This window comes from Falco peregrinus, chromosome 1 (genome assembly GCF_023634155.1).
Source record: "Falco peregrinus isolate bFalPer1 chromosome 1, bFalPer1.pri, whole genome shotgun sequence".
Taxonomy (NCBI): domain Eukaryota; kingdom Metazoa; phylum Chordata; class Aves; order Falconiformes; family Falconidae; genus Falco; species Falco peregrinus.
The window spans coordinates 26759330-26772056 of record NC_073721.1 but is presented as its reverse complement, the minus strand read 5'-3'; the positions used below and the strand labels follow the sequence as shown (position 1 = coordinate 26772056).

The following is a 12727-nucleotide window of genomic DNA, read 5'->3' as shown; positions in this document are numbered from 1 at the left end:
AAAAAACTTTATTTTACCAAGCATTACGTTGTGTTCACTAAAACAGACAGTATGCAATGAGAATTAAGATATAATATACTGATATTTCAATTAATGTGCATTATGTACATTGTCTAATTTGTGAACTGGATGCAAATGCAGGTCCTGCTTATAAAAACATTTGTGTCATGTATAAGCAGGTTGTTACCATTATAGGGGAGGGAAGGAGTTGACAAACTTATATTTGAAATTCCCTAACTTCAGAATGCATCCTTCTGCAGACAATATTGTGAAATCCTTTTTTGTAATAGCAGTATTTTTTAAAATTATTTTAATGATAAAATTAGTGATTTACTTTTGGCAATGTATATTCCTCTTCCCTTTTTTAATTCTAAAATATAATTTGGATTTATTTCACCAAGTACATGTCTGCAGACTAAATTTTTAAAATGTTATCATTTGTATGTAAACTATAATATTACTCTGTAGTGGTATCTGAAAGCAGACATGAAAATTAACAGGTAATATGCGGTAACCTGAAATACTGTAATTAATTTCTAGTAGTGTTGTTGCTGAAAGAGGTAATCATTTACAAAATCAAGTAACGGTGGGAGATACAAAAAGGTTTTTTTACAATAATTTTTTGCCTCTTGCAGCTTGTTCAAATCATTATAAACACAACACACTTGGAACAAGCCTGTAAATACCTTGAGGATTTTATATCTAACATTACAAATATTTCACAAGTGACTGTTCACACAGCAAGACTTTATGGACTTTCTACATTTAAGGTATGGTATATGTCATGCTTTATATGACTATGTCTAAAAAGTTACATTAAAATCACTGTAAATGAAGCATTTTAAAACAAAAGGGGTGAAGGCAAAGCTGCACGCTTTCTCATTTTTTACTCAAACAATTCTGAACTGTTAAGAATTCAGTTGTAACACTGAGCAGATAAACACTGTTCTTTGTTATCAGTATGATCTGAAATATGTCAGTACATCAGAAGCATCAATATTCTTTCAGATGCATCTTTTATTAAGTTATGAAATTACAAGCTAAGCTTAAGTGCACCAGAAGCTTTCAATAGGTTAAGCTCCAGTTTGTGTAACATCTCCCCTTTCTGAATGGAATCAAGCAAAACAGCTAGTTTAATCTAAAATGTTTGTATTATTTATTTGATTCTCTACAATAGAAATATTTTGTGGTATATTTTCAAATTGTGTAATTTAGTAATCTAAAAGCAGTATTAACCACAATTCCGTTATCTTTTTAGAATTTGTATTTTATTCAGATGTCCTTTACATACATAATAATAGAAGTCCTGTCCTTGGTAGAACAAAAACCATAACCTCATCTGTGAAGCCCCTCTCCACAATATTAGTCAAAAGGCCTTAGTCCTTTTCCAGTGGTAAGGCAGACACGTATTGTTAATGAGAAACCTGCACGTAAAATTGAAATTGCTGAAGACAACTTATATACCTAATGTCAGGTAACTCAAGAGGACTGAGATTTATCCCTGAGATAAATTAGTAAAAAGTCTGATCCTTGCTCAGGCTGTTTTATGTCATAATGACCCTAGTAAGCTCCAAACCAAGATGCCAACAGCTGGACTAGCTATGCCTAGTGCAAAGATGGTGTGGTCTCAGGCCACTGAATGGCCCTACAGCAGAAACCCTGGTGCTGTGGCACTGGGGCAAATGTAAAGATGGTTGGAGATCCTTCGTGTTTTGATGGTGGTTAGGCACCAGGTACCTCTTTCAAGCACCAGATGGTTGTGTACATTGAAGAACCAAGTTTCAGCATTCATATACATAAAATATGACAGAAATTATTTCATTGACTGAGTAGCTTTTTTGGTTTAGAACAGAAACAAATGTGCGTACTTGGGGATGGTTGGGGGTTTTCTTTCTGAAAAAAACATTCTCACAGAAGAATGATCGTGTATAGGTTACCTTGTGCCATTAATTCAGCCAGTGCATTGCTGACTTAGTCGCTTGGGGCTTCTATACAGAAACTTTTGAAAGAGAAACAAAACAAAACAAAAAGTCATCAGGGATTCTAAAGCAGCTGCAACTTGAACTTTAGGAGGTTTTCAGTGTACACTGAAACAAAGGAGGGTGATTTCTTGTATTTATGGGATAAAGAGGACTAATCCTATTGAGAGTAGGTCTGTTTTCTGTACTGCATTTTTTTGTTGATGCAATGTAGCCTATCCTATTATAACATCCCCTCTGGCATAGATGTTAAAAGGTGGGTGAGGTGGAATAAGACATCATCATTGCAAGACGCTTCATATTTCCAGTTGATTGCCAACAATTTTCTCATTAAATGTCATTTGTTTTGCTAAGAATTTAATGAAGAAAGCAGGACAGAAGGGTTCTAGCCTAGCAGCTGTAGTTAGGTTACCATTGCTCTACCAGTCATTTTATTAATTGTGCCCTGTCCGTAAGATCTAGAATGCCTAGTTTGCTTATGATGTACCGATAGTGCAGTGTGTCTTTGAATTTGCACATCTATAGATTATTTTCAGGTAAGGTCAATCCATACTCTTTTTAACATTCAAACAAACACTTAATGCAGCCATAGTCTTAAATTTCATTAAAAAGTTATCCTTTATCCTTCAATTTAATTTAATAAATGCAGTTGAAAGTTTGTATTATATTTTGTGCCGATAGCTTATGCTGTAAGTTCTGTTTAACTATCCTATAAACTATCTAAGTTGTCTTCAAGAGAATCACAGAATATTATAATCTGTGCTTAGTGAGCTTAGTATCTATGCACCTTGGAAAAATACAGAATGAATGCTCAGAAACACGTAAGAATCTTTTCATTTTTTTTTTAATGGTTTCTCTCCTGTCTCCCTGGAGAACTTGTAGCACAATGTTCTCTATTTATAGTAGAAAATTCTTTCTTGTTAATCCCTCTTTCTTTTGCTCTCTGTTTTAATGAAAAACTGCTCATAGTTCCCCAACTGAGCTCTCACAGAGTTTGGTATGTTCTACTGTTATTAAATTTATCTCCTGGTGGCAAATCATGTCACCTCCATTCTTTCCGAGTGGTCAAAAATCTCCTTTTATTAGCAGTATTGATCACATTCACATTCCATGAGATAATTTTATAAGTAATTTTTAATAGAAGCCTTCAAAACTATTTCATGGCTACTGTTTTAGAGGAGTCTTTTTCTCATTTTATTTTTGTATATAAAATCTCATTTTAAGATGTTCTTCAGACTTTCCAAGCATTGTTTCACATGGGTGGAAATAAAAACCAAAACAAAAATCACCACCACCACCAAAACTTGTTTTGTTTTATCATATAAAAAAATTGTGTTGCTTTCAATATTTATAGCTACATTTTCCAGCTTTGGATGAGCATTGTTTTCCTTTGTTTAAATCAGCAGTCGCACTAAGTGTAAATAAATGTATTTGCAGATCTAGCTGATAGAAGTTTCTGAGCCCAGGGTCTTAGCATTAAGCTGTGTACTGGTTGTTGGAGAGCCAGAAATGCAGCATCAAATCCTGTGCAGGGCTTCAGGACATCATTGAGAAAAAAGCCATTTAACAAAACTCTGTCATTTGCCCTTTTCACTTTATAGTGGGAGAAAACCTGGTGAGCTTTCAAAAGGTTTTGATGCAGTTCTGTCACCACGTTAGAAGAAGAGATGGAGTTGATTCATCTGCCTCTGGGAGTCATCCCAAACCAGAATACTGCTAACACTTTCTTGACTTGTGTATGGGATTCACAGTGCTGCTTCTCAGAAGTAACTTCTGGGTTTGAAATCCAATTGCTCAGCTGTTCACAGTTTTCTCAGGGAACTGAGGAACACACCTTGCTTAAAGTACTGGCAATATGCTGCTCCAATTATAAAGGAGTAACCAAAGCAAAATAAAAGATAACCAAAAACAGGCTTTCAAAACTAAAACCGAAGAACTAATCTTGCCATTGCCTGTTTATTATCTTAACTGGTAAAGATGATACAACCACTCCATAAATGACTTAGTTTTAAACAAAAAAACCCCAAACACCCAAACCCAAACAAACAAAAAATTTGAGCAATTGCACTAAACCTAAACAGATATATTTGCAAGTCCTGTCATTATAGATTGTTGCAACTGAGGTCTTACTTTTAATAGCAACTTTAAATTTAGACTTGACTTTAAGCAAAACTTCTATAGGCATAGCCATCTACAAAAGTGTGGATGTCAGCATACTCCTTTATTTGACATATTAACAGGTTGTCAGATTCTTGTGTGTTGGATGAGGAGAGCTGTTCAGTGGAGGCTTTTAGAAGTTGGTTTGGCAGTAAAAATGCTATTTTTAGGGAATTGTACTTTGATATTTATACATGGCAGGGCACATGCTTTCTTGCTTCCTCCTGAAGTGCCTCATGGCCTGGGGCCTGAAGACTGCATTTGACATACCCCATGTGATGCCACCTTTAAGCTCAGTGCATCTTGAATTTTTTCTTTTTGCCATTCTTATTTACACCTTTCTGAACTGCCGTGTTTTGAGACTGCTTTCTCCCAGAGGAAACTGGCAATGGGAATGTCATCCACCTTTAAGTTGCTCCAGTATATCCAGCCTATTTTTACTCTCTAAAAACCTCCAGCAACTGACCAGTTCACTTTAAATCAAATGTCTTACTTGAATCATTTCTCAAGATCAGTGAAGAAAGTTTCAAATTGAGCCCAAATTAGAACATAGACTTCATCAAGTATCTTTAACCTCCTGGCTGGCAAAAGCATGCTTTTCCAATACAATATGCCTTAACAAGAGTTTGTACGTAGATCCCATTGCATCTATGAGGATGTGTGCTAAACGAACAAGGTAGATAGATCGCATTGTAAACACACTTCACAGTAAATGTTAGACTTTTCCTCTTTACTGTTTCAAAAAGTAGAATCCAGGTGGTGGCAGAACAAAAAGTAGGGGCAGGAGGAAGTAGGGGAGTGCTCTGAATTGCAGTGGTGATCAAGATATTTAAAGGAGGATCAAAAATGATGAATATTCTTCAGATGTGCGGCTTTAAGACATGAATTACGTAAAAAATCATATGTTTGCTGGACTTCTAGATAAAATAATCAGATTATTATTTTCTTTGTAAAAGAGGGCAAATAAACTTTGTGTCAGGGTTGATAAATTTGTAAGCTGAATTTAAGGTGATTGTGAACAGAGTAAAGCAATTGCTTTGTTCCAAATTCAAATTAATTTCATTTGTTTCTGAGAATTTAGACTATCCTGTAGGCATATTCTGTTATAAACACTCTTACAGTATACATTATGGGAGTATTGTAAAAACCATAGCCACAAACTTAGTGTAAGACGGAAGTTAAAATACTGATTTAAATATTTTTTGATTCTAAGACAGACATGAGTTCAGTTTTGTGGATGAATATAATTTTATCTGCATTCTAATAATATTTTAGAATTCTGACGATTGCACATGACTTTTTTTCTAGGATGCAAGGCATGCTGCAGAAGGAGAAATATATACAAAACTTAACCAAAAAATAGATGAATTTATTCAAATTGCTGATTATGATTGGACAATGTCTGAATCGGATGGAAGAGCCAGTGGATATTTAATGGACCTTATTAACTTTTTAAGAAGCACGTTTCAAGTTTTTACCCATTTACCTGTAAGTGTTCAAAATTAAGTTTAATTTCAAACTATTGGAGCATCATTTTATCCTTAAGTACTAAGATTTTGAAGATAGATGTTATTTTTGCACTGTGCACATGCTGGCAGATGTACTTTTTAGTACAGATGTATTTTCAGATGTGTTTCAGTATGTTGATGATGCTCACCCACGGTAATACTTAGGATACCTTCAAATACTTTAGTAATACTGTTAACAACAGCTAATTTACAAATAGTGTAAGAACTCATGCAGTTTTTTAGAGCATCAGATAGCCTCTTTAATTAACCATATTGCTTCTGCGTGCACATGTATTCATTCAAATAGCACAGAATTCATGCAAATCCTGCAGTTGTGCATAAGAATATGGAGTTACTGGATGTTCCAAGGTTGTTTTTAGCTAAATAATTTTGATTGTAATTCTGAGCTTCATGGGAATGAATCCTTGTTCATATTCAAATATATCCTGTGTTAGTTTGTCCCTGGTAAAAGGGAACTGTAAACCTGTTTTATGTACCAATTGTTACATTCCGTTGTTTGATTTCCCTCTGCTTTAAGACAAAAAAAACTATTTCTAGTTTGATTTATAATAGTTTATAGCTTTATGTCTGGAGTAACTTTCAAGCTACATCAGCTTTTCATCAGTTTGTCCTTGGTTACTACTGTCACAATGGTGTCCAAGTGCTTTACCCACATCTGATGCCTATAAAGAATAAGTCCTCAGTACATAGAATGTTTTGCGGCTCCAGACTGGAAGTAAAAGATAATCTATTTACATGCACAACAAGGTGTTGAAATTTCTGGTATAGTGGACTTGCCCGGTGTTCCAAATGTGAAGAGGCTGGGGTTCTTCAGTCTCCTTTTTTCTACTGACTCAAAGACATAACCCATTCAAAATGTATCACTTAATATTGATGTGAATGTGGTGTATGAGGTATGTTTCAGTGAATAGGTTTTGATAAAGAATAGCACATTTGTTAGATAGTTAAATTCATTGTAACAACATAAAATCAGCGTAAACAAACGGCACTGCTTCTCAATGGTCATACGCAGCTAAGGGATGTGCAACTTCTAGAGAAGGATGTACAGAAGTCTGTTGTGAGTGTGTGTGGTGATACAGCTGTTCAGAAATGAGCCACAGACAGAATGATGTAATGTATTAAGAGGGATGGAAAGAAGCAGCTGTGGCATTAGGACTTGAAAAGTGGGAAAGGAATAGAAATATGTGCGTGGGGGCACAAGTCAACCTTTGGAGAAAGCTAGTACCTGTGAAGAGGTTGTTCTGTAATTTCAAGCTCTGGTCAGGTACCAGGCAGGGTGTAGAACTATATGAACAACTGGTCTGGTCTGGCAAGAGGATTCTTGTAAATTTTGATTTATCCTACATATTGCTCCCTATTCTGGTTTGGCCAATTGTAGAAATGTACAGTCCTATGAATGCTGTTGTGCGTGAGATGTGGAGTTTACGTGGAAATGTGTATACAGTTTCATTACAGTGATTCTTGTTAAGATTTGTAACAGTAAGTTATTTTCATTAAGAGAAAATTTATAGTGAAAGCATTTTCAAAGATAAGCCCAGAACTAGGTTCCATAACTTATTAAAATACTAAGTGCTTTGGAGTGCTAAACTAAGCTAGATTCTCACATGCCATAGTTAAATTTGGAGTAGTTTTAGTATTCATTTTCAATTATGAATTATTCCATTATTGTCACAGTGTCATTTCCATAATAATTTTTGTATGGCTGGCAGAAACATTCCACTGCTGAAGACAGTTTCTCTGAACCTTTTCTGTAATTAGAAATCAAAGAACAAAAGTTCTAGCCTCTGGCCATAATTCTAGTAAGGAAAAGAGCAGGACAGGTAGAGGAATTGTTTCTCTTCCTACCTTTGCACATCTGATCACGTTGGAGGGCACTGTGCAAAGGCTAGAGCACTAGTCAGCCGCGCTAATTCTCCATAGCCTCGTTCAAAGGTCAGTGACTTTGATATTGTTTCAAACTTGAGTCTTCTTGCAGAAATGTTTTATGTTCTTTATCAATTTCTGTTGCTGTCATTGGGTTTCTGTCATTAGAGTCTTGTTCTATTTTAGCTGTATGTTTAAGCTGTGTAAATGAACAGGAATGTATTTCCTTGTGTGCATCCGTGTGGGGCTATATTGAAGTGTTTCTGTACCAGTGTAGACATAACTTTTAAAAAATGCATCTTATGTTACATACATGTTTTAATGTTCCAATAAAAATAATGCAAATTGTGTAGAGATCTAAATCAGGTAGACAGTGATTTCTGTTTCACTGAAACTACACACTTCGTGGCACAACTTAGCTGGGGTATGATATCTCCATTGAATCACTGGAAATGTCTTGCGTCTCTGAAGCTTTTTTTTTCCTCTCAAGTTTTATATCTTAGTTTTCTCCTCTCTGTGTGTTTACTGTACTGAAAAAGTGGTTTTGGAAAAGAAAATATCTTTATTCCACTCTGCAGTTATATTACCATTAGATTTATGTTAAAATGCACTAATGGATCATGTTATATTTAGATTCTTACTATCCTGAGCCATTCTAAGTCTTGCTTGAACAAAGTATGTTAATGAGGTACAGATAGCCTCTGTAAGCCACATGGTAAACATGGCATTTACTTTTTGATCAAAGCGTTTTGGAATATATTATTTCTTACCATGAAAACTTTCTGGAAAGGCATACAAACAAATGCTTCATCATTTGAAGTTTGCTACTTTGATATTTTGGCATACAGTTCCTTATTATAGAAAAACATTTTACTGACAAATTAGTACTATTTAAATTATAATCTCTTTGGTATGCCTCAACAAAAAACTATATAAGTTCAGAGGTTTAAAAAAAATAATTTAAGGAATTATGTAACTATAATTGTTCTTTTTGGAAGTTTTTCCTTACCTTTTATTGCTACCAATTTTTTATTCTTTTTTTTTTTTTTTGATGTTGACAGTACATCTTAATTTTTTTGTTTTGATTGCCTTACTGGTTTCCTTCTCAGAATAACAACAATGACCATGCAGCTATGTCGGTAAGTAAATGCAAGATGAAGAAAAAGCATGTGAACTGAAAAACTATGAACTGCCTGCAGGCTTATTGCTTCGATTTTTAAGTAATTTAATTAAAAGAGCCTTCTGTTTTGCTGATGACTTGCTATGTACCTTGTGTGGTTGCATGCAGGGATCAGGTTATTGACTAACATTGGGCTTTCATACACTGGGACAGCAGGAGCCTTAAAAACCTTGCAGAAGGTTGGTAAGGTGTGCCTTGCATCCCAAGTGAGATAATTTAGAGGAGACTATGAGATCTTTTGGAAGAGAGGTCAGATATCAAAATGCAGCTATGAGGCATGCATACAGAATAAGAGTAGAATGATAAAATAGAATAAGGAATCAGTGAAAGTTCCATCATTTCTCTGTTGCATCTGCCTGGGGTCAAGGGGAATGTATGTGCTAAATTTATATATATTTTTTTTAAGAAGATGATGGATTGCATTTAAGAATTCTTCCATGCCCTGATTATTTTCAGGTCATCAGTTTTTGTATAAGGAGTTTATTTTGATTTGGCATAAGCATTTCCATGATAATTAAAGTGTTAATATTATGCTGTTGAGTGGCTTCTGAATACTGAATTTCTGAACTTACTTTTACTAATTTTTTCCAATAATATGGTTGCATCTTGTTCATTTAAGCAGTGTACAGCAGCAAATACATACTGTGCTTTTCACTGTTCTAAGTGAACAAATGCGTAAGGCACGTAAGAGTACACAGTGTGGGAATAACCTCATTCCTTGCTACATTCTGGAAGGCAATTGGCTGAGTAGTAGCTCTGTGGATCTGGAGAGAAGATCTAGCAGTGGACTTTCAGGTTGTTAGGAGCCTAGAGCACATGAGTCACAAATGGAGGTTTAGGAAGATGGATTATTTAGTCTGTTAAAGAGGAGGCTGGGGAGAAATCTAGTGGCAGCCTACAGCCTCTTGATGAACAGACACAAAGGTGATGAAGCCAAACTCTTCTTGGTAGGACTGACAAATTCACGTGTGGCTATGGTCACAGGTAGAAGCTTGGGAGGTGAAGCTTTGACGCTATGGAAGAAGTTTGCCCAAAGAGAGTAGTGTGGTGTTGGAGGAGTTTACCCAGAAAGGCTGTTGAATTCCCATCCTTGGTTGTTTTAAAGGCTCAGCCAGAAAAAAGGACAATGGACTTGAACTACTGTTGGTGATAGTCCTACTCCAAGTGGGAGGTTGGACTAGATGACACTGGTGGTTCATTCCAATGAACACCTCCATGATTTGAATACTCAGCCTCATGTTGAACTATCAAGCTAATAGAATATTATGAGCACTACAAGTATTGAATATTTTGTGTTCATAACTTCTGGTTAATGTTGAGCTGGTGTCAGTGTGCTGGTTGTGTCCTGACCAAGCCCTAGCAGAATTTCAGCAATGCAGAGCACAGACTGCATTTGCTTTTGGAAGGTTATAATTTGAGTCATGGAATTTTTAACGGTTTTGTTTTCTACAGTTATAACAAGTTATACAGTCTTTTGAGTTTATTTCTCTTTTCAGGTTCTTTTACATCCCCATTTAAGTTCATATTGCAGTTTATAGTGCCATTAGATACTTCAAATGAAAAAGCAAATTAAAACTTTATTATACAGCCATTAATCTCATTAAATCAATTGGGTGATCAAATGTGCTATTAAGGACCTGTATTTTTGAGGTTTTATTTTGAACAGTTAAAGAAATAATTTACCTTATATTTTCAGCTGAGTTAATTTGAAATTATAGAGGGTGCATCTATATATATATATATATATATATATAAAAGTGTTTTAATCTAGGTTTAGAATTAACTGAAGTTTTATTCCAGATAGGTGCTTTACCAGTAAAAAGTTAGTGTTGGAGTACTCTTTGGAAAAGAATGACTATTGACAATTAATACAAATTACTTTCAAGTAGGTATTTTTTATTATTTTGGTAGAATTCAGGGCCACAACTGGAAGTAAAATTGATTCTTAAAAATTGCATTGGTGTTTTTTAGTGTACTTACATTTTAGCAGTAGTTCAGAAGTTGGGTTTTAGGCCTGATGTTAAGTAATAGAATACTTCAGTTATTATGACTGCTAAAATCTGTGTGTTCAGTTTCTTTGCATTTTCAGAAAGTTTTTCATTATGTCATTTCATATTGTTAAATTAATTCTTCAGCTTAACTTCTTAGGTTTAACAGATAAGTTTTGTTATTTCCTTTTATGCTGAGGACGGCAGTTTGTGTTATTTTATTGTGTCTGTGATTGGCAGCAAAAGCCTAATTTCACAGCTTGCAGTGAGGGTGCAGGGGTGGTGGTTTTCTGCAGCTATATTCAAAACCTGTCAATCAGCAGCCTCCACAGGCTACTCAGAGAATGGGTTTTCTTACTGATTTCTCCAAATGCTGCTTCATGCTGTCTTTGATTGGCACAGCCTGGCAGGGAGGATGGATGAATCTGTCACTGGCCAGTTAATTGTGTTGCTGGTCTCAGCCTGACATCAGGTCTTTGACTCCTAAGTGGCTCAATACAAAACAAATTAGCAGATTGTAGTCATATTTCTCATTCTGTATGCTTTGACTTTGTTGAATGCAGTCCATAAATCATATTGACTGACACCGTAGTGAACGATGAAAGCTGCTTTTGAGAGCTAGCATAGGTCTTAGAAAGCGGTACTGCCAAGGTGCCATAGAAGGATGCATATGGCTGACCCTTTGGGAATTTCCTAGGAGCCGAATGTCTCTTTACTGCAATTGTTCTTGGGAGAAAAGCTTTTGGGTCCTATAAAAAAGGATTTAATATGTCAGCAGATTCTCTTTACAAGCTCCTTTGAAATATAAGAAGTTTGTCTAAGGGTTTTCTCTTTTTGCAAACTTGTATTTCAGCAAAATGTGAAAGCTGGGTGAAAAAACAGTTGGCTTTAACACTGTTAGCAGGTGTTTTTGCTTGTAGAATAGGGTCCTTGTTTCTTAAACTTTGCATTGGTTTAGTGGAAGAATAGGTTTTGTAGATAGCAGCAATTAGCATAGGCACAGCAGAGATAATAGTAGTGTCTCTGAATGGAAGGCAACTGGAGGGAATGTGAGAAACCTGCTGCATCTCTGCATGCTATTGAATATAGGCATTTAATTGCTAGATACAGTAACCACAGCCACCTCCCCCTTAAAAAATAACCATGTAATTTAAAAAACCCCAAACTGACAAATAATAAATATCAAGAATTAGATTTCTTTAATTCTGGAAAAGAAATATGTTATTGCTATGTTCGTGAATCCTTAAGTTTCCTCTTCAAAATATTTTATGAAAAAATGGTAAGGAACTACTTAGTGGATGGCAGAAATCTAGAGATCGATTTTTAAACAGATCTCATTTGTCAAACATGAATTTGAATTTCATTCTTTTCTGAATATCGTACATCCAATGTATTTTGAACTGGGAAGCACTGAATTTTGGAGAGGATAACAGTAAAGCTCACATTTCTCTCAGTTAAAATTCAGCATTTTGATTGATATACATAGCTTCGTTTTTTCTCTAGATTTAAGAAAATGGAGTGATTGCATTGAGTAAGTATAAACTGTGTACAGAAAACTTCTATTATTTGCTGATATGTCATGTGAACAATAAGCCTGTAGTTCAAGTTACATAGTTGGAAATAGTTTAAATGTTAGGATGTTTCCATTTTATGAAATTTAAAAATAAACATTAAACATACATGTATCGATACTTATTTAAAGTTCAAGTGGCTTTTATCATGTCATTTCTGTATTGTAACCATTATCTTGTGCTCCAGTACTATTGATATTTGCCAGATCGTAACAATTAATTACAGATGCTTGTTAGAAATACAAAATTCTGTTTTTTATTTTAAATAAGAGGAGTACACATTGTTTGCATATAAACTAAGCTGAATGTTAACATTTTTCTTGATAACCAATTAATCTGGTTGAACTTTTATTACATTGCAGTGGCAGCATAAATAGGACATGGAGCTGATTTGATGGAGTAGTACATTAAACAGATGCACTAGTTGTTCCATTAAATCAAAATGACATTTCCATTAAAT

The 12727-nt window shown here is 35.0% G+C and overlaps 1 protein-coding gene across 9 annotated transcripts in view; it reads left to right on the top strand.

Moving 5' to 3' along the window:
• The window catches only part of EXOC6 (exocyst complex component 6), a 95811-nt gene that overhangs the window by 47207 nt on the left and 35877 nt on the right, over nucleotides 1–12727 (top strand). For 5 of the 9 annotated variants that reach the window (XM_027788978.2, XM_055793995.1, XM_055793996.1 and 2 more), the window contains exons 17-19: nucleotides 636–770; nucleotides 5445–5624; nucleotides 8638–8667. In XM_027788978.2, the coding sequence (XP_027644779.2) occupies nucleotides 636–770; nucleotides 5445–5624; nucleotides 8638–8667 (345 nt within the window). The remainder of the gene's footprint in view (nucleotides 1–635; nucleotides 771–5444; nucleotides 5625–8637; nucleotides 8668–12727) is intronic. The other 4 variants (XM_055793997.1, XM_055793998.1, XM_055794001.1 and 1 more) reach the window with 1 other exon arrangement.